This window comes from Grus americana, chromosome 2 (assembly GCF_028858705.1).
Source record: "Grus americana isolate bGruAme1 chromosome 2, bGruAme1.mat, whole genome shotgun sequence".
NCBI classification, from domain to species: Eukaryota; Metazoa; Chordata; class Aves; order Gruiformes; family Gruidae; genus Grus; species Grus americana.
Genome location: NC_072853.1, coordinates 13,083,089 through 13,103,101, shown reverse-complemented (window position 1 = coordinate 13,103,101; position 20,013 = coordinate 13,083,089). Strand labels below are relative to the sequence as shown.

Below are 20,013 nucleotides of genomic sequence, written 5' to 3'. Positions count from 1 at the left end.
TCTTTACAAAGCAGAAGAAACTTCCCTTAAGAGAAAAACTTGAATTAGTCTCATTTCCCTTGTTGGGGTTTGCTTATCTCTGTACTCACCCCACTTAGAGTCCAAGTGCACAGTAGCACCCTGGGGCTTCCCATCTTTGTGCTTGTATACCTCAGTCTGCTCAATCATAAGGCTGTGTGTGCAGGGAGAGAAGTCTGTGACAAACAGGGCAATCAATGTGTGATATTGATTCCTGCTGAAACTTAGCAGGAAGCTGAGCTGAGAATGACAAGAAACTCATTTGTATAGTTGGGGAAGAAATTACACTGCTCGTTGTCAGAATTAATAGTAAAGATGAATCTGACTCTGAATTTTGGACCTGAACATCTACCAGGTATCTGTGCAGTTGAAATTTGGATCCTAATTTGGCAAATGGCCATTATTTACATGAAAGGCTGAACCAAGAGTCCAGATCAGGATGTCATGTGGGGTGATTCAGCACATCCTTCTCCTGCAGAGAATGTTTTCTGACTGTCTCTAATAAAATCTCTAATTACCAGTCTGATGGATGCACCTCTTTCCCAGTGCTGATAATTGCCCTTTAAGGCAAAATCCTATCAGAGAAGATGGCTGTATCATTAGCAGAGTTGTCTGGCATTAGGCTTGAAGCTGGGGCCTCAAAGCATTGTTATTACCAACTCTGCAACCCTACTATGCAAAATTTGCTTGTCTGAAAATGAGCTTTCGCACTTCTGAGATCAGACTTTGAAATGATCATCCATATGTTTGCTATGTAAATCAAACACGTATCAGGGCTCCTGGGTCTAGAAATATTAACATCAGTATTGTTTTTGCTTCTGAATTTCTTTAGCAAAAGCAGAAGGTCCTGGGGCCAGCAACCACAGGATCACATCACTTAGTGATGGGGGTAGTACACTAGGTATATATCACATAGGGCAGGTAAAGAACCACTGTCCTCAGGTCTGAAAAGTGATTGGGACCAACATACCCTGTCAAGAATTTTAGAAGCTGTGGTATGGCTAGAACAGCTAATAAACAGGAGGAGACAAAGATTTTCCACTGGTATGACTGGTCTTTCTCTTTTTTTAAACCTCATTCAGGTTTACCACCTCCAAGCTAGTCATCTCTTCACTTGTAACCCTGTGTCTCTAGGTAACTTTGGAAATATTACTGATGGGGTGTCATCAGGAGCTGGAGGCAAAAAGAAGACACATGATGGAGAAGCAGAAGAAAGCCTGCTGCATGAGGGGGAGGATGAAATTTCTCATGACCTTGGAGTACCCCTGATATCCACCACATCCCCCGAGAAGCCACTGATCACAGGTGGGAACAGGTGAGGATCTGTGTTTCAAAACCTTATCATGTAGGACTGTGGTTCCTATTTTATAATCCTGTGGGACTCATTAATGAACCCTGCAGCATGAAACAGGTTGTGTGGAGTTGAGGCTTTCAAATCCTCAACTGCATCGTTTGCAACAGTACATTTTCTAGGCTCCACTGAAATGAATGGGCTCTGAGCCATTTTACACTCATCCTCGTGGGCTCTTGAACTTCTAAAAGGTGTTTCTAAAAGGGCTGCGTTATACCAACTATACATTGAAAAGCTATAGGAAAGTGTGATTCCTTCAGTGCTGTCCCTGGCTTAGGGTCCCATACTCCGTTCACAGGTAGCATCCACCCAGTGACCAGCTCCAAAAGCAGAATAACACATCAAAAATATTGAAATCTGGTCAAGACAAAGTCAGCTTCCCAGAACACTTTCCAGAGCTAATAATTATGTTTGTAGACTTAGACAGCAAGTAGTAACAGAAGTAGGAGGAAATAGTCCTTGAAAAAAAGAATGGAGCAGTGGATGAAAACATGCAGAACAGTTCTTCTAAATGCCCTTGCTTATAAACAGAAGTGTAAAGGTTTAATTCATTTCAAAAATGCTAATAAAAAGAAATATTTTCTCTGTTGCTTTGGCAGGTAGAACGATCCCCAATATTGCTGAGTGCCAAGATTAGATGGTACCTCTTTCTTTAGAAGGCCAGGCACAGCTAAGCAGTTTACAGATATAAGGACCAGGTGGGAAATATCAGCCTGGATCTGTCTGGTTTCTGGACCTCCCTAAAGTTAAAAAGTACTTTCATCCATTTCTTGCAATTAGTGGCTCAGTCAGATTAAATAAGTGGAAGAAAGTACTTTCATCCATTTCTTGCAATTAGTGGCTCAGTCAGATTAAATAAGTGGAAGAAAACAAGAATGAAAATACTGTGGTAGAAATTTTTGTTTCTGCAGCAAATAAAGAGAAGGGGGGGGAAACAATGTTTGACAGAAAGATAGTTGCCTCTCCTCGTTAACAGGACTGCAGATTTGGGTACATGCTGTGTTATTATCCTCCCTGAGAGACTGTGGGATTTTTAGTTTTTCCCTTAATAAGAATTTAGATTTAAAGAACCGTTGTAAAAGAATGAATCATTCTTCAAATAGGCTATTTGCTTCTTGGCTCACTCCAATATTAACAAAGTTTTCTCTCATTAAAGATCCCTTTTCCTCAAATTTATGTAAAATGGTATGTCTCTTTTTCCCTCCTGTACTATCTAAAACAGTTTGGCCAGCCACAGATACCAACTAATGACTTTATGACTATCATCTCATATTGGCGTCTTACTGGTGTCATCAGTGGATATTTTTAGTATTAATCAGTACTTAATGGGATATCCAATAGTTTAAATAAACTCTGCATTTTAGGGTCATAAATGAACAATAGCAAACAATAAGAAGAGTCCATTTTGGAGATTAAAACCACTATGTAATTAAAGGAGCAGGCAGACCAATAAGACTTCTAAAGCAGACACCATGAAATTGCCAGGAATTTTCCACATTTATGTCAAAATGTACAGCAAGGATAAGCTAACAATGAAAAAATTGTTTCCCAGAATTCTCATAGAGGGAACAATGGGCATGAAAGTTATTTCATGTCTATATAATTTGTGTTATTTCATGGCTATATAATTTTCTTAGTAAATCCTATGAAAAGACTCATAATCTCTGTGAATTTCGGGTTAAGATGTTCTGGCATTGGGAGATAGTTGAATTGTTTTTCCCTCTTATGAAACCACCAAAATTAATGTTTGCCTGAGACCTATGTAGCTCTGCTATGCACTGAATTCAGTGGGTAATGCGCACCTTGCTGTAGGTTATTGAGGATAAAGTAAATGGGAAATTCTGTTTCTCTTTTGATAGCCCATAGGGCAGTAAAATGAAGTTGTAGAGAAGATCTTCATCTTTTTAAACAGAAAAATTCTCACATAAATCTATTATGGATATGTGGAAGTTAGGAGTTACAGATAGGATGCTCAAGAGTGACAAGTGATTTGGTTTCTGTGGGCTTGGCTCAGTGATTAAACACATGGGCCCAGTTCTATCCGAACTGACTTAGGGTATCTGAGGCATCCTTACAAGCAAACATGAGAGACCCAGACCCTTCTGGGCCCACAGGTGGATGCCCATGCTTAGGCAACTCAGCCTAGAGGGGCTCTGAATTTCAGGAGCAGATGATCAGGACTTTCTGAAAATTTGGCTGTGCTCAGAGAGACCTTGAAATTGAATAAGTCAAGTCTTCCCTCCATACCAAGTGCATTCTCCTTTCTTGATACCACAGCCTCTCCCAGAGGAGAGGAAATGGAAAGTGCAACCATTTTTTCTGCCAGTTGTTGAAGATTGTGAAGAGCAGGAGTCTTGGGTAGTTTTATTCTTTGTTATTTAGGGAATCAGTTTCTGTGGAGAAATACTGAAGGGTCACAAGGCAAGTTGTGCTGGTTTTGACTAGGATAGAGTTGCCCATAATAGCTGGTATGGGGCTGTATTTTGGATTAGTGCTGGAAACAGTTTTGATAACACAGGGATGTTTTCGTTCCTGCTGAGCAGTGCTTACACAGAGCCAAGGCCTTTTCTGCTCCTCACACCACCCCACCAGCAAGTACGCTGGGGGTGCACAAGGAGTTGGGAGGGGACACAGCCCGGACAGCTGACCCCAATGACCAAAGGGATATCCCATACCATATGATGTTATGCTCAGCATATAAAGCTGGGGGAAGAAGAGGGAAGGGAGGGAAGTTCAGAGTGATGGTGTTTGTCTTCCCAAGTCACCATTAGGTGTGATGGAGCCCTGCTTTCCTGGAGATGGCTGAACACCTGCCTGCCCATGGGAAGTGGGGAATGAATTCCTTGTTCTGCTTTGCTTGTGTGCGCGGCTTTTGCTTTACCTATTGAACTGTCTTTATCTCAGCCCATGGTTTTCTCACTTCTACCCTAACGATTCTCTCCCCTATTCCACAGGGGAGGAGTGAGCAAGTGGCTGTGTGGGGCTTAGTTGCCAGCTGGGGTTAAACCACGACACAAGTACATGCCAGAAAATAGCTCTCCAGTACAGTCTCTTCTCAGCTGCAGAGCATGTATTGCTGGCATTGGGTTAGAGCTATTCCCAGAACATAAAGCAGTTTATAGAGCTTCATATCAATGAAAAAGCTCTCCTCTGTCCCACCATTAGTGAGGAAAATGGTGAGACCTCTAGTGTTAAATCAAGTATGGCTGAGCAGGATGTTTCATAGGGCTATAGTATATATAAAGGGGTCACAAGGTGCTTATCAGGTACATGGTTTTGACATAGTGCCTACCACAACTCTAATCAAAACATCAGTCTCACCATTGTGGCAGGTGTGCATTAAAGTCTGCAGAACCTCTGGTTATGCTGGTGTCTTGCTCATTTTTTACAGTGCAAGACACTCATACAGCTGAACACCCAAAGAAAGCAGCATTACAAAAAGAGTCAGTATGGCAACTTGGACCTAAGATAAAAAGTGACAAAAGAGAAAGCAGCAGATGCATTTTATCACTGAGTTGTTATGAGTTTGGTATCACTTTTACTAAGCAGGGTCTTGCAGATGAGCTTCTGCCAAGGAATGTCAATCTTCACTAGCTATTGTTTCTGAAAAAAAGCATCTCATGAAAGTAATGTGGTGGTGAGACTCTGCCATGCCTCTCCCACTGTGCAGTGTGTGGAGCCATTGCTAAGAGGTGATCAGATTTTAATCTTTGCTCCTTTTTCCCTTGTTGCTGCCCACTATTAACGGTATTTCAGAGCTTCTCTGCATGCCTCTTTGCCTGACTTTTCTCCCACCCTGGAAAGCACTGAAATTAGATCCATTGACTTTAAGTTTTTTCTCTTCAGGGATCTCACAGGTAGCAATAACTGATGCTTGCATTTGTTCATCCCAGTATTTGCTGGTTAACACATGTGAACGCATCCTGCTGTGTCTTTGGTTTCTGTCCTGTGAGAGAGCATCAGTTTTTGTTTCCCACGCCTCCCCCTGAACTCCTCTCTCACCTTTATGATCTGCTCCGTACTTGTTGTCACAGGAACTACCAGTACCTGCCATACGATGAGAGGAAGCCCTGTATCTGCGTCAAGAGCTACTGGGGGGACCAGACCTTTCGTCTGTACTCTTCCAACACTCTTGAGAAAATGGCGGATCACCTGGTAAATGGCGACCATCCTCCCAGGCTCATGTATTCAGCAGAGTATGGCACTGAGAGGTTGTGTTCCCCAAAACAGGCCTTAAAAAATTCCCCCAACTGCATCCCTTGCTGTTCATTTTGTGAAAGAGTAGCTTTTTTGGTCGTAGGGCTGTCTTCTTTTCTCAGAAATGTTTTATTTGTAAGAACAATCAAAGAATTAAGCTATGAGATATAGAATAATGCTGTCTCCTGTGGCTCTTCCTCTGATGTCTTCTTGCCCAGACCACATGGTTTAACCTATGTTTATGCTGGAGACTCTTTAAAGGACACTTTTTGGTTTTAATTTTCCTAGAAGCATTGATAGAGACAAAATGCCATATTGTCTCATGGGCAGTCACTGTGATACCCTAGTCATGGTGTTATCCGATGATGATGTTTTTCTCTACCCGTGTTTAAAGTTGACTATCAACAGTCTCAAGAAAGTAGAAGTATTTTTTTTTAAAGTGACCTCTAATGTTGAATTTTTTAAATTTGGGGCACTCAGATTAAGAGTCTGATTCATCCCTTATTTATCCTCATGAGCATCAACACTGAAGTCATACTCATGCAAGGTTGTTTAATGAGAAGACAGTGGCTTATAGGCTAATATATCAAACCTAGTTATTTGAAAATTAAGCATCTGAATATATATATGGAAAGATATGTTTGTCAGTGTACCTAAACACCCACAGGCCTTGCTGGAAATCCAGCCATTTATTTTAGTTTGTAAGAACAGACTCCATTTCTCAATTAAACTTCAAGTGTAGTGATATATCAAAGGTCCTGTTCTGTCAGGTTACAAAGTCACCTCCCACATTCTTGCTAGTCATATGGTGAATAACGGTGTTATAACACTGGCAGAATGACAAAGTGCCCTCCTTTACACAACGGCTTTTTCATGTGTTTTTTGTAGGAAGAATCATTAGATCAAGTAAAGGACTTGATCAAGGTTTCAGAGATTGCATCTGAGGAGAAAATGAGGATGACCCTAAATTATTTTATCAATCAAAGCAGGTAATTACATTTACTAAAGGCATACAGAAAATCAACTTTATATGTTGGCTACAAATTCGAGGCTAGACAAGGAAACTGATGATAATAAAAAAAAATACTGTAAACTTACTGAGATATATATTTTATTTACTCTTTATACAAGCAAAGGCCTTCCAAAATTGTAGTTTATATTTATACAGAGAAAATATTTTATTATTATTTTCAATATTCAGTATTGACAGTAGGCTACTACCAATCATTGTCATATTATTTTGTCTTTCTGGACTCTAAGAATAGAACATATATGGGATAAGTAGGATTTAATAAAGACATACTGTAAAAAAGGACAAGGTTAAGATAAAAACAAAGGATATCACATGTTGGGATAAATCACCCTGTGGGTTCTGTGTCAGATGACATGATTGGGCTCAAAATAGATATAAACCCTAATTTCTACTTGTTAACCCTGTTTCTTTGAAATGTGGTACAGAGTTTTTGGGCTCTGTTATTTGATTGTTATAGGTGCTCAATATTTATTTTAAACAATTTCAGCATGTCTGTCTTCTATTCATGTACTGCAGCAGACAGAGAACATTTCATTCCAATGTATTTTAGCAGTGCCCCCCCCGCCCCAAACCATATTTAAATAATCTGTTATTCTTGTCTCCTAGGGCCTTCATTACCATTGCTGAAAAGAAGCCCAAAGGATTGAACTACACTGCTTTGGACAAAAAGAGACTCATGTTGTTCAAGCAAGAGCTGGTATGTGTGTGTTTTCCTTTAAGCATTGATGCAATAATGTTAACTGAAAGCATGCTGGTTGTATACATTTGAATTTCTATTTGATTTCACCATACTGGAATGCTTTGTAATGAATATGAATATAGTATCCAAGAACATTGTTTTTAATAAACCCTGCTGTGCTTAATAAAGAGTTGTAAGATACCATAAAATAATTCAGAACATGTTGTTTTTAATACAAATAAGACATTATAATAATGAGCTGTTTTTTCTTTCCCATGCATCTTAAAATGGGATGATGCTGAGTTCAGTGGAAAACCACTGAATTAACACTGCTGTTAGGCATTTAATTACTGTGGTGGGGCTGAACTTCAAGACTAGTAAAGCCTGGCATTTGATATTCCTGGACCTAGTCACCTCCTCCAGGGAACCAGTGAGAAGAAATCAAACTGTGTGGAGGTTGTCTGAATGTTTATTAGCTTTATTTACTGTTTGTAGCACAGAATTAGGTTGTGACTTCTGTCAAGACTGAGGCCCTATAATTCTAGGTGGTAATCACATGTCTCTTGGGACTTCCATACATACAAAGAGAAAATGGAGAATATTCACATTTTATGTTATCCAGCTCCAAAGAGTTGATCACTTTCTGTTGTGACAAAGAAGGTAATTGTTATCTTGAACCAAATGTCTCCATCTTCTTTTTTCAACTTGAATCGAAGACTCTTTTCTCCTTCTGTGTCCAGTTCAAACTACTTGATAATGCATAAAAAATACATATTGTCTTTCCTGACTGCAGGAAGCAATGTCCAGTGATGCCAAGGGAATTGTTCAGCAGCAGAAAAAGAAGATGCCACTGGATGAAATGATGCGTGAGACTCAGAGCTTTATAGATAAAATTCGATTCTTGGTTGATGAGGTAATCCATGCAGAAATTCAGAAAAATTTAAAATCCAGGACTTGACTTTGATTTTCATAATCCCATGTGAATAATAACTCCTGGCCTGGCTATCCAAAGAGTTCTCCTTTGGACATTTGGACCCAATTCTGTTTCGCATTAAATGGAGCTGTTCACAGACTGGAGTAGGAAACACTAGGCTATGTGGTTGGAGAGGATGCAGTACAGAGAGTGTTTTCTTCTTCTTCTTCTTCTTCTTCTTCTTCTTCTTCTTCTTCTTCTTCTTCTTCTTTTTTTTTTTTTTTTTTAAATACTGTCATCCCATATGTGTCCTGGTGGTTTGGAGACAGCCTGCTTTCTGATCTGAGTTAATGTCTCCACTTGTATGGCTGTAGTGATTTGGACTGGTATGGGCTCAGGGGTCTCTATACTATACTTCTCTGTGCAGACACTGCTTAGACGTGTTATCCAGCCTGAGAATTACAGAAGAATGGATATATTTGGCCAGACCAAAATCCAGCCAGTGGAATGCTGTCCCTCTGAGAGCTGTCTGTGCTAGCAAACTAAACAAGGCCATGGCTATTCCCTGGCTCAGGCAGCAAGTGGCACAGCCTGGCATGGTTTGCAGCCAATGCTCAAATTATCTTCCTTCCCAAAAGAGAGTGACCTTGCTCACAGTGCCTCCTGGGAACAGTCCCTGGGCTGGCCTTTGCTTCCAACCACGCTCAGGCTTTGCTTGGGGAAATGTTATTTGAAACAGGGCAAGGCGATGCTGTGGAGCATCCTCATAAGCAGAATAGATGATTGTATGCCAGTGCTTGAGTTTGGCCCTGGTCCTTTTTGGTTTGCTAGTATAGATGAAGTTGATGGTATTTCCATGGTCGGTACTTTCAGCTTATGCAGTCTGTAGGTAAGTTATTTCTGAGACAGAGTCATATCCAGATTTTTAGTTTTAGTTTCTCCTGGAATGATTAATAGGGTGGGTGCTTCTTAATCACTCTACAAAGCTCTTTACCCCAGCTGTGCTTAGGAATGGAGGTTTGGACTGCAAAGCATGAAGCGACAGCCTCTTTTCATCTGGGTGCACATCTGCCACTCCACAGGAGCCCTGAGGGAATCAGCTCTTGGTAGAGAGTGTTGTAACAAAAAATAATGGTGGTGACTCATAGAAAGAATTCAGTTGTAGTTCAATATTCTCATCATTTAACAGCCACAGAATACGGTGCCTGATGTGTTCATCTGGATGCTCAGCAGCAACAAGAGAGTTGCATATGCAAGAGTCCCAGCAAAAACCATACTCTATTCCCCAGCAAAAGAGCAGAGAGGCAAGGACTGTGGGAAGATTAAAACCCATTTCCTGAAAGTAAGTTTGGAGCAATCTCAAATGCAGATAATGCCCGGGGAGCATTCGGTATTCAAATTTCTTCCAGGGATTGTATTTTACAGGCTCATCTTTGTAATGTACTAAAAATGTGTACATATTTATATCTGCCATCTATTAATGTTTGCTTCTTACATTTATGTTTGTCCTTCTTTAAGCACTGCATCATTACCAGACTTTTGGTGTATGAGTAATTAATTCTCTCACTACTTATTATGGCAAGTATATGGCATTGTTTATCTATCGCTGTACATATAAAGAGATAGAAGAGGTACAGCCTCTTTGCTGGCAAAGACGTCAGAATGCAGCATGTGAAAGTCCGGGAGGAGACTGTTAAGAGATCAGCATGCAGCAACTCAGGTAGCAAGGAAACCTAGGTATTCAGAGGTAATGGAGCAGTTGTTTATCCTTGCTATTTAAAATGTGCCTAGGTTTATGCAATACATGTCCAAAATATTGTTATGGGATTATTCATCTTGAAGGAAATTCTTAGTGGATATACTCCTACAAAGGCAGTGTGACAGGTAGTACGTGGCAGTGGAATATTATGCAATGGAATTGTTACTATGGCCATCAGGAAAAGCCCAAACACACAAGATAACAGTAACTTCGTATAATGACTTTTTAGTGGGTTTTCACCTGGAGCTGCTGGGAGCACTCCCTTAAAGCACAGCCAAAGAGCAGATAGAAATATCTAAGCTCCCGATAGTTGCCATAGGTGCTTGTTAAGCACAGTACTATTTGCCTGCATGAACAAAAAAAATACCGTAATTAACTCTCCAGCCCCTTCAATATCAAGAATTACCTTTAGGAACAGATAATACTAAACACTGAGCTTAGCAGAGCTAGATGAAGTGGGAAGGGAGAGGAAGGAAATAATAGCATTGTTTGTTGAGACTAGTAACATTTTATACTGGAAAATGTTTTCTGACCTGCCCAACGGAGTAATATTTTTAGTAATACATGAGACTAACTGTTGGAGACCAGCAAAACTGCATGAAATGGAGAGTGGGCTGAAGTCTGAGAACAGTAGGGTATCACCTGGCACTGACATGCTTGCACCTATTAGGTTGCCTGCACAAACCTCTACATATTAGCCAGTACACCATTTACATAGACTTTCAGCTGAGCAAGCTGCTCATTTCTTCCCTAAGAATCACAGAAGTTCCTTGTGCTAAATGAGTCTCAGGGCCACTGAGAAATGCCATTTATCAGCTCAGTGAATACTCCTTTATTTTACTCTGACTTTGTAGGACTCAGCATCCAGCCATCTCTCTTTCTTGAGCTCATTGGTGATGGATGGATTTTTTTTCTTCAGTTACCAGGAAAGCGCCCACTGGGTTGGACTGTGCAGGCAAAGGTGGACATCTACCTATGGCTTGGACCTGCCAGCTATGCCCACAGCATCATGGAGAATTTGCCTATAGGATATGAGACTGAATTACCATCTAACACCAACTCAGGGCACAGTGTGGTGCCCTCACCTGCCTGCCTGCTGTATAAAAGTAAGGCACTGTTTCTTCTCCCTATTAACATTTATGAGATACGGCCTCAAAAGCGCTAATTCAGAGGAAGACATAACCTCTGTTTGAAGTAACTGTTCTAAGATGATCATGGTTTAGCATCTTTTCACCAGAAAAGACTGGTTTCATTGCCAAGTCATCAGTCCTGCCACTGACACTTTGCAGATGTCAGGGAAAGAAAGGACCTGTTCGCCTGCAATGTCTGTTCCCTGTCCCATGGGTCTGTCTCCTCGTAATGAGGAAACATCCTTCAACTCTTCTGATGAAGCTACTGCATTGAACAGCTAGTAGATACACCAGTGATGGGAGATAAAAACTGGCAGTTAACAACCTTGCAGTACAGACTTGCATGAGACATTGATTTTAAGTGAATACAAAAGTCTTACACAACTTCTGAATGTCTCAGATGTTTCTTTAGTGACACAGCACTAGAAACAGTTCCCTCTGTCAGATCCTGGTTGCACAGCAGGTGATGAATCTTCCCTTCCTACCTATGTGCTGCATCATTTCCATGAAGCTGACGTTACTGTTTTCTTTGTGATAGCCCCGCACCTCTTCCAGCTGAGAGCCCACATGTATCAGGCGAGAGGGCTTATTGCAGCTGACAGCACTGGACTTTCCGATCCTTTTGCAAAAGTTACTTTCACATCACACTGCCAGACCACGAAGGTAAGTTCCCAAGTCTTTCAGTAAATGAAAATACTTTTATTTTTTCCAGTTTAGCCATAAAAAGGAAAAATCTTGGTTTATTTTAGCTCAGATATCAGAGTCTCTGGGCTACTGGAACTTTGTAGCAAGTGAATCAACTTTCTCTACATCTTTTTCTATATGTTTTAAATTTGGGCTCTTGTCATTGCTTGGTATGAGGATGAACCCCCATGGTTGTCTTTTCCTATAGTCTATGTGTGCAATGATTGAGCAGAGTCAAGATATTTGCTGTAGCCCTGTGAGCCAGCATGGCTTTTTGTGATGGAATTTGGCAAAGCACACTGGTGGTTTTAGAGTGGCAAAGTTGAAATGAGCTGAAAACAGAAAGGTGTGAGACTTTCCACACCACTTAAATGCTGCAAAAATGTGCCCATAGGGAGTGGTCTCACACCTCCCTCAGGCATCTCCAGGGGCAAATGATCTCCTGTGGACATTTGATGGAGTCTCTAGAGAGAAGGGGGAACTTCCACAGAGCTCCAGCAAGAAGAGTTGAAGTACAGCCCTGGCAAATGAGCAGGATGGTCCCTCGCAGAACATGCAGACTGACTTTCAGAGATCCTGAGCCCTCTACAACTACCCTGGAGTTAAAATGGTCCTGGGACTTCTGAAATCCATGCCACATGCAGAATTTGCTATGCCAAATATGGTCTTGCTTCAGAAAAAGTATTTAACCCCCCCTCAATGCAGCCCCTCTCCCAAAAAACTCCACAGAAGACTGTTTTAATTTAATTAATTCTAAAATTCCTCTGACACCTCCTTCTCTTACAAAGGAGGCTCTGTAGCATGTGCCAAAGGGAGCGACAAACAAAAATCTCTCTGCTTCAAGTTGTAGGTATCTGTTTGTGCTGCTTTTGCCTCAAGGGTATGAATTGATTTTTTCCTATTATGTGATTTCAACTTCTAATAAAACTTGGTGAATGAAGCCAATGAAGTTAGTGTTTAGATGCACCAGATTCAGGAAAGTAGAATTTTGCCGAGGAAAAATAGGATTTCAGATTTCATAGGTACAGAAGTGTTAAGTTTATTCACTGCCTGAATAAAATATTGTAGCCAATAACTTGCATGTTTTTAGAAGACTATCAGCCAAGTGCCAATAAACTGTAGTCAAGAGCCCTATTTCCATTCAAAAGAATGATAACGGGTTATGAGTCATTTTGCAGTTGGCATATTTTTCCTCTTTAGATGTTATCTTTGTTAAATATATTTCCTGCCAAGACAGTTAAAACATTGTCAATAATGAAATGCCATAAGCATCCACATAAGCCAAATTACAACAAATTAATAACTATCAATTTATTATGAGTGATTCATTAAAATATCTTTTTTTTTTTTAATAAAGTGTTATGTGTCATTACACTGAAGTTAAAACCAGATTGAAAAAAAGTACCCTGGAGAAGTGAAACTGGCCCCTGTTTAGGGCAAAGGCTTTATTTTAATATAATTTGGACAAGCACCTGCTCTTCTAAATCAACATCTTTCCTTTAAATTTAATACTGAGGTTTGTCTACACAGACTGGTGGTCATGTATTGATATGCTTTTGAGGGGTCTGTGAGGCAAACAGGGAAATGGAGAAACTCGAGATACTGGCCTCAAGGTGAAAGAATCATATTCTTCTGGCTGGGAACAGCTGCTGAAAAATGTGGTGTCTCAGACAAGGAATTGTTCAGGCTGTGAGAAAGGACGTCACCAGCAGATCAGCACGTCCTGCTGAAGGACTCCCCACCAACCAGTTCATAGCTCATTAAACATTTCCTCTCTTTCCTTAGATCATTTCTCAGACATTATCCCCCACCTGGAACCAGATGCTACTTTTCAACAGGATTGTGCTTCATGGCAACAGAGAGGAGATTGCTCAGTTCCCACCAGAGATCGTCATCGAGCTGTACGATGACGATGCAGTGGTAAACTCAAAATACTTCTTAGTAAAAAACCTGGGCTCTTACATCTTACTGCCGGTGTGAAAGCAAAGCTGTGTCACTGAATAGGCATGAATGGATGACCTTGCTGAATGGAGCTCAGTGTTACAGTGGTTTGCAGTTCAACGTCTGAAAACAGCCCTGAGACTCACTTTACGTCCTTGCAAAGCTGTGGCCTTGTTTTTTCCCAAGTGAACCTTGCTCCCAAAGACTGGCTTAGAGAAATCAGAAGCATCTTGCCCCCACCTCCCTTGCTCACAACTATAAATACTGTATCTAAGTCTGGGGAGACATGGATTTATCTCTGACCATGCAAACTCTGACACAGTCTCACTGGTTGAGTATAGAGCTCAGAAACTAAGGATGCTCTGAAGAGGTAATAAGTACTCAGCTCCTCCATTTCATAGCTGCCTTGCATTTTGCCTTACTGTTTACTTCAGGAGAAGGTTTGTTGGTTGGTTTTGTGGTTGGGTTTTTTTTCACAAATGCTAAACTCTGCATCATCTTGGCTCCTATGGCAGCTATGAAATTGAAATGCATTTGACACCTATATTCTCCTTTATTTAGGGTAAAGCAGAATATATTGGGTCTACAGTGGCTGCCCCTGTGGTGAGACTTGCTGATCAAAACTATGAACCACCTAAACTTGCTTACCACCCAGTGTATTGTGGAAATCTTTCTGGAGGAGACCTTCTTGCTACATTTGAGCTTCTGGAGGTAAACTAATCATTCTACATCCTGGGCTCACAAAAGCAACTGTGGTATTGAGGACCACCTCCCTCTTGAATTAGCAGGAATTGCAACTGGAGCAGGATCATTCTACTGCTGAACCTCATAGTCCCCATGCAATCTCTGTCACTCCACCCTGCCAGGGGCCACTGTCCATGCACCACCGCCGTCAGTCCCTTGCATGCTGTGAGCCTCATTTGCCCATCACTTGCCCTGTCCTAAATTGGGCTTTGTCCTGAGAAACAGCTATGAAAATCACACAACCATTGCAATGACCTGCTCTTTGGAGTAGCGCATGGCACTGACTTCAGCAACCTCAAAGCTCTCAAGAATACCTTCTCTCTTAGGAAAGGGAGTGGTGAATAATAAGGATTGGATTAGGGAGACTGAGTTTTCAGATAATCCTAGCATATTAAGAGAAATGTTACGCTGGTTACCAGCTGCGAGAGAAAAGACAAATTCAGTATACCTCTGGGGCTAGCCTAGCAGATGCACGAGTGGGGTGTATCGTGCCTGGGATTTCAGGGAATTTCAGTGGAATTTGCAGGCCTGCTAGTTAGGAGAAACTTCTCTCTGCTGAAAACCTACAGCAGTTCATTCTGAAATCTGAAATGGACAAAATGTGGAGCTCCTTGACACATTTTAAAGATATTCCTGAGATAAAACAGGCTTTTAAGCATGATGGGCTAATTATGTTCTTGGTGAAAGCCTGAAATATGACACCACAGGGAGCATCATTATGGTGGGCACCTAGGGGTAGAGTCTAGTACCTTAGCTATAATTTTCCCTCTTTTTTATTGAAATCCATTTTTTGGTGAACAAAGAGAGCATTGTATTTTGTTTTGCCATCTTTTGGGACAAGGGAAGCAGCACTGCTTCTGGGATATATCCAAATATACCCCTGAGACTTCTCTAGAGACTTGACAGGAACTATAAGTAAAGACCCTGCAGTCCTTATTTTCACACTCTGTGTTATTCTTCTCAGTGACAACACTGCAGAGCATCTCACATGGCAGAAAAAAGCAATATGGACATTAAAGAAATTTTCAGGAAAAGATATATACATATATAAACATCTGCCAGGCTTCAAAGCACTCCCAGAGGTGATGTGCCGGTGATTCCTTGCAATATCAAGGGAATCTTGATGATGCTCTCTGTGAGACTGGAAAAAAAAAATCTCTCATCACTAATATATTCTCATTCTGAGCCAATAACCTTTCCCATGACATACCGTGCTTGATAACTCTGATCCGCAGGTACTGTTTGCTTCAGCTGAAGAAGTGTTGTGGAAGAAGTGAATGCTCCTTTCTGAAAATGAATGCTGTTATGCTGTGTCTTGCTGGAGGGATAAAATTATTCTTATAACAAAGCATCCTGGCATTTAGAAAAATAATAGACTAAAAAAATACAGACTAATGAATACTAGGAGTCTTGATTTTGCCCAAAGTGATCTCAGAATTTACTGTTTGGTTTTTTTTAATCAAAAAAGCAAAATCCTCTTGTAAACACACCTTGTGGATCTTTTCCTCTACTGTCATTTGAGTGCTAAATCATTCTTCACCTCTTGTTCTGTGCAGTTTCACTGTGGACATGAAACAAAGTCCTCAGCCAAGCTTATTTCACTGAAATTAATAGTTTCACTGCGTGATACAGAAGCGCTCTCAACTCCGCTATCGGTTGTTGGAAAACTGGGGACCTTGAAATATATTGGAGAACTGTTAAACTAACTGCAATACTTAAAAAGAATGAAAGTGAAGATCCAGGGAATTTTGATTTTATATCAGTCTTAGGTTTTGCAGTCCTGGAGTGCAGTTTAATAAAACTCTTTCTGTCCTCAAATGTGAGATCTCACCAGCCTTCCTCTCCTAAGTCATGTCCTTGGGAACTAATCCCTTCTCATAGCTATAAGACAAGACACAAATAGCTATGCATGTTCTAGTTTAAATAAATAAATAAAATAATGCATTTTAGAAATTAAACATGCATAAGTCACTGTATTGTGCACATTAATATATTTTTTTCATTTGCCATCAGTACCCAAGTCAGATAATGCAATGAAAGTGGGTACGCTGAGATGTAAACTGTGCGGGGACATGACATCAGGTATGTGATCTGGTTCAGGTGGTCTTTGCCTCTTGTTTTTTTTAAAGTACCAGTTAATCTATTGTGGAGTAAATATTTGGAGCATTTAATATCAGTTAATATACACTTGGAAGCTCTGAATGTAATTAAAGCTAAACAAGTGGATTTCTAGGCAGGCAGGTATTTTTCACAAAGTTCAATGTTTCTGTTTGGCTTTTTAAACAGCACCACAGAGGTGGCTGATAGAAACCAGATACATTGGGGAACAACAAAACTAGACCTAGATCTCTAGCCTCAAGTTTCCACAAAATCTATTAAATGAATTGCTTTGGATTTTTACTGATAAAAGGCAGTAAACATGTGCATGTGAATTATTGCTGTTAATGCAACTACTCACATATGCTGCAGGTGCTATGCAAGAAGATATGTTTTCCACCCATCCCTTCCTTCACCTACGAGGTACTAAGGAACACATCCTTTCTCCTTTATGTTAATTAAACTCCCACACAACTGTACACAGCTGCAGATAACAGACAGATGGCCTAGTTAAAAGCAGAAGACTTCAACTTTACAGGTCCTTTGAGGTCTGTATCTCAGATGTTTCACCTTTCAATAGTGACAAGTTAGCTTAGGAATGAGGAAGCACTCCAGAAGTTGTGTTTCTTTTTCCCAGAAGCTGCAAGTACGGGATGCTATAGGTACCATACTTCACGAGAAAGCCGAGGAGAGCTCTGCCTGTAGGTTACCTCACCTGTGAAAGCCATGTTGCTATTGCTATCACAGCCTGAGCTTCTGGTAGGAGTGATTGTCAGGTCCTGGCTTTAACTGTTTTATGAAGAAATTTGCTAAATCAGGCCAGGCTTCAGATCTGCCCTGCATGGACTGAGAAGGTCATAAATACACTGTTGAAAATTAGGATTGGTATTGGGAAAAGAAGCCAGGGAGATTTCCCACAGAAGGAAAACCAAAGGCAGCAGATCCTGGAGCATGGCAAGAGGCAAAGAGATGGTCAAGCCTCAGAGCTGCAGTGGAGCATGCTGTCCTCCCACCCGCCTGGCACAGGGCAGTCACGCACTCCAAAGAAGCTCCTCAATGTGGGGCAGGCTTATGTGCAATCACAAGCAAATAACATAAGTGCCGCCTGCTGCAAGATTTTAGTAGGTGCACAGAGAAGACCCAGCCCTAATGCTGGAGATATGATTTGCAAGTCCTGCAAATGGTGACAGCATGCAATAATGCAGGACCGCTACTCCATACTGACTGCGGAGCATTATGTCTGGCAAATGTGTGGTTTAGCTGATGTGTATTGTCTGTTTACCAGCCTTTTTTAACTAGAACCAGATCTAGAATTTCCCTGTGAAAGTCTTCTAAGCAGTTTTGCTCAGAATTTTTGTTAAATAGAATCACCATGCTTTCAATTTTTAGTAAACAGAATTACCATGCTTCAGTAAGTGGATATCTTTAGGGCAGATTATGTCCGCCTAGGACAAAGGAACCTTTTTTTCAGAAAGGTGCATAAACCCAGTCCATTGAATACTCCTTCTGCCAAGTATTTTGGCATCACAGCAGGGCAGACAGCGATCCAGGTCACATTCCTCTCACAGCACAACCTGTCTGCTCTGCAACGTGTCTTGTAAAACTGCATTAAACCAACATGTTCTATGTACCATTCACAGATACTTCTGATACTGGCTTTATCCTTCCAGAAACCAGCCTAAGTTATGACTGCTTAATTTTTCAGATTCCTGAGTCAGATCCAGACAGACTTCCCCCACTGGATCCACCAGATGTTGGCCAGATTTACCCAGTCCCAGCTAACATCCGACCTGTTTTAAGCAAGTACAGGGTGGAGGTAAGTTACTTAGAATATTTCCATTTTCAAATCTCAATTCCTTTTATTCTCTTACTGAACTGTAACAGTAAGGGATGATGATTTTAAAATCCTGATCAATAGGAATCACGCAAAAATATCATATGGATCCCAAAATAAATGTGGTAAGCTCAGACCAAATTGATTCTCTGAGGCTGGGCACGTGAGGCAGTGCTTCCACCTGAGGCCAGCAAAGGCAATATCTCAGTCCTGGCATGCTGGGAAGGGACTGCATCCATGGCAGAGAGTGGCTGATGGATGTGCGCTCTGTGCAGCCCAGAAGTGTCTGCAAGAGATGGAGAGCTTCCCCTTGCAGCTGCCCTCACTGGAGATGAAGTTCAGCATCAGCCACCTACCAGGCCTTTTCTGGGTCCCAGGCGATCTCACCTGCCTGCGTACAAATGTTTGCTTCTTCTCTCCCCTCCTTTCTTGCACAATTTGGGCCCAAAGTCCACTTATGTTAGATAGCAGGGAAATGTGGCAGCTTTTTGTGTGGGTGTAATGCCCGGATGCTGCCCAGCCTCACCACTCTCTGTCACCCACCCTGCAGCCTTCACACTACCTGCTTATTTGCCCATTTTGCTGTGCCAAGTCAGACCCTGCTTGCGTTACCTGGTAGCCCTTCCCCAGAAATACTCGTTCAGAAGCCCAGAAGCAGTTCCAGCTTTGCCTTAAAAGATAAAGCAACTGAGCTGATGAAAAGGAGAGAACAATTATTAGCTCTGCTAGATCATTTAGTTAAGCTATTGTTTTCCGTATGTGGAAAAGAGTTCGTTAGCGCTATTCTTTTTTTACATCTGACATTGTGATGTAAATAAGCCCATGAACTACTCTGCTGATGCTAAAGGGACAACTTAAATCCTTAAACTTCAGTGTTCTCTAAGTATTGTGCTATGAAGGCCTTCCCACTACCCCTGCAGTACAATTGCTTTTTGCTGCTTGTACATTTTCTGGTTTACCCTGCTGTGACATTCATCCCAAGTAGCTCTAAGGCACCCAGCTTAGAAGCATCCTCACTGTAGGCTTCTTGTCTGGACAGCTGAGCAGAGCAGCCACCCTCTCAGAGTGATCCAGATCTTAAATACGTTAAATTGTGTTTTGGAAGTGCATCTCTGCCTCTTTTGGTCCTGGAGGGAGCCCAGGACAACTCTACTTCTCAGTCTGATACCTTGGGCACCTTAAAATCAGGGAAACTGCATTCAGATCCAGACAGTTAAATTGCTTCAAGAACAGGTTTATAGTTGAAGTGCATGTATATATAGTGAAATATGAACTCTGGGGGGTATCCAGCAAGGAAATGCCACAGAATGAATATAAACACAACTATTTTTGTTAAGATATTATACACTATATTTCACAGTAGTGGAAAAGGCCATGGAGCTATTATAACTACAGAAGTGTGCCCCAATTTTAACCAGGAACCTCTGGCAACACAGCAGGATCTCGCTGATCCTCATGCCTCTCCAGTGCCCCTTGCCACTCCCTGACTCACACAAACGCTTAGTCCTGCCAGCATTCAAGTTGTCCACAAAGACCCCCATGCTCCCTTTGGTTCCAGTCTTCATTTCACGTTCATGAGACTCATGGCTTCTCTCACCAACCGTAATGTAACCATCTGTCACTGCCCCAGCCT

General features: G+C 41.3%; 1 protein-coding gene across 7 annotated transcripts in view; it reads left to right on the top strand.

Annotated features, from left to right (window-relative positions):
- FER1L6 (fer-1 like family member 6) overlaps positions 1 to 20,013 on the top strand; it is a 101,552-nt gene that overhangs the window by 46,881 nt on the left and 34,658 nt on the right. For 6 of the 7 annotated variants that reach the window (XM_054815514.1, XM_054815513.1, XM_054815515.1 and 3 more), the window contains 11 exons: positions 1,153 to 1,333; positions 5,404 to 5,524; positions 6,455 to 6,555; positions 7,206 to 7,296; positions 8,072 to 8,191; positions 9,381 to 9,533; positions 10,870 to 11,056; positions 11,619 to 11,743; positions 13,550 to 13,684; positions 14,267 to 14,416; positions 18,252 to 18,362. In XM_054815514.1, coding sequence (XP_054671489.1) covers positions 1,153 to 1,333; positions 5,404 to 5,524; positions 6,455 to 6,555; positions 7,206 to 7,296; positions 8,072 to 8,191; positions 9,381 to 9,533; positions 10,870 to 11,056; positions 11,619 to 11,743; positions 13,550 to 13,684; positions 14,267 to 14,416; positions 18,252 to 18,362 — 1,475 coding nt within the window. The remainder of the gene's footprint in view (positions 1 to 1,152; positions 1,334 to 5,403; positions 5,525 to 6,454; positions 6,556 to 7,205; positions 7,297 to 8,071; positions 8,192 to 9,380; positions 9,534 to 10,869; positions 11,057 to 11,618; positions 11,744 to 13,549; positions 13,685 to 14,266; positions 14,417 to 18,251; positions 18,363 to 20,013) is intronic. The other variant, XM_054815517.1, reaches the window with a different exon arrangement.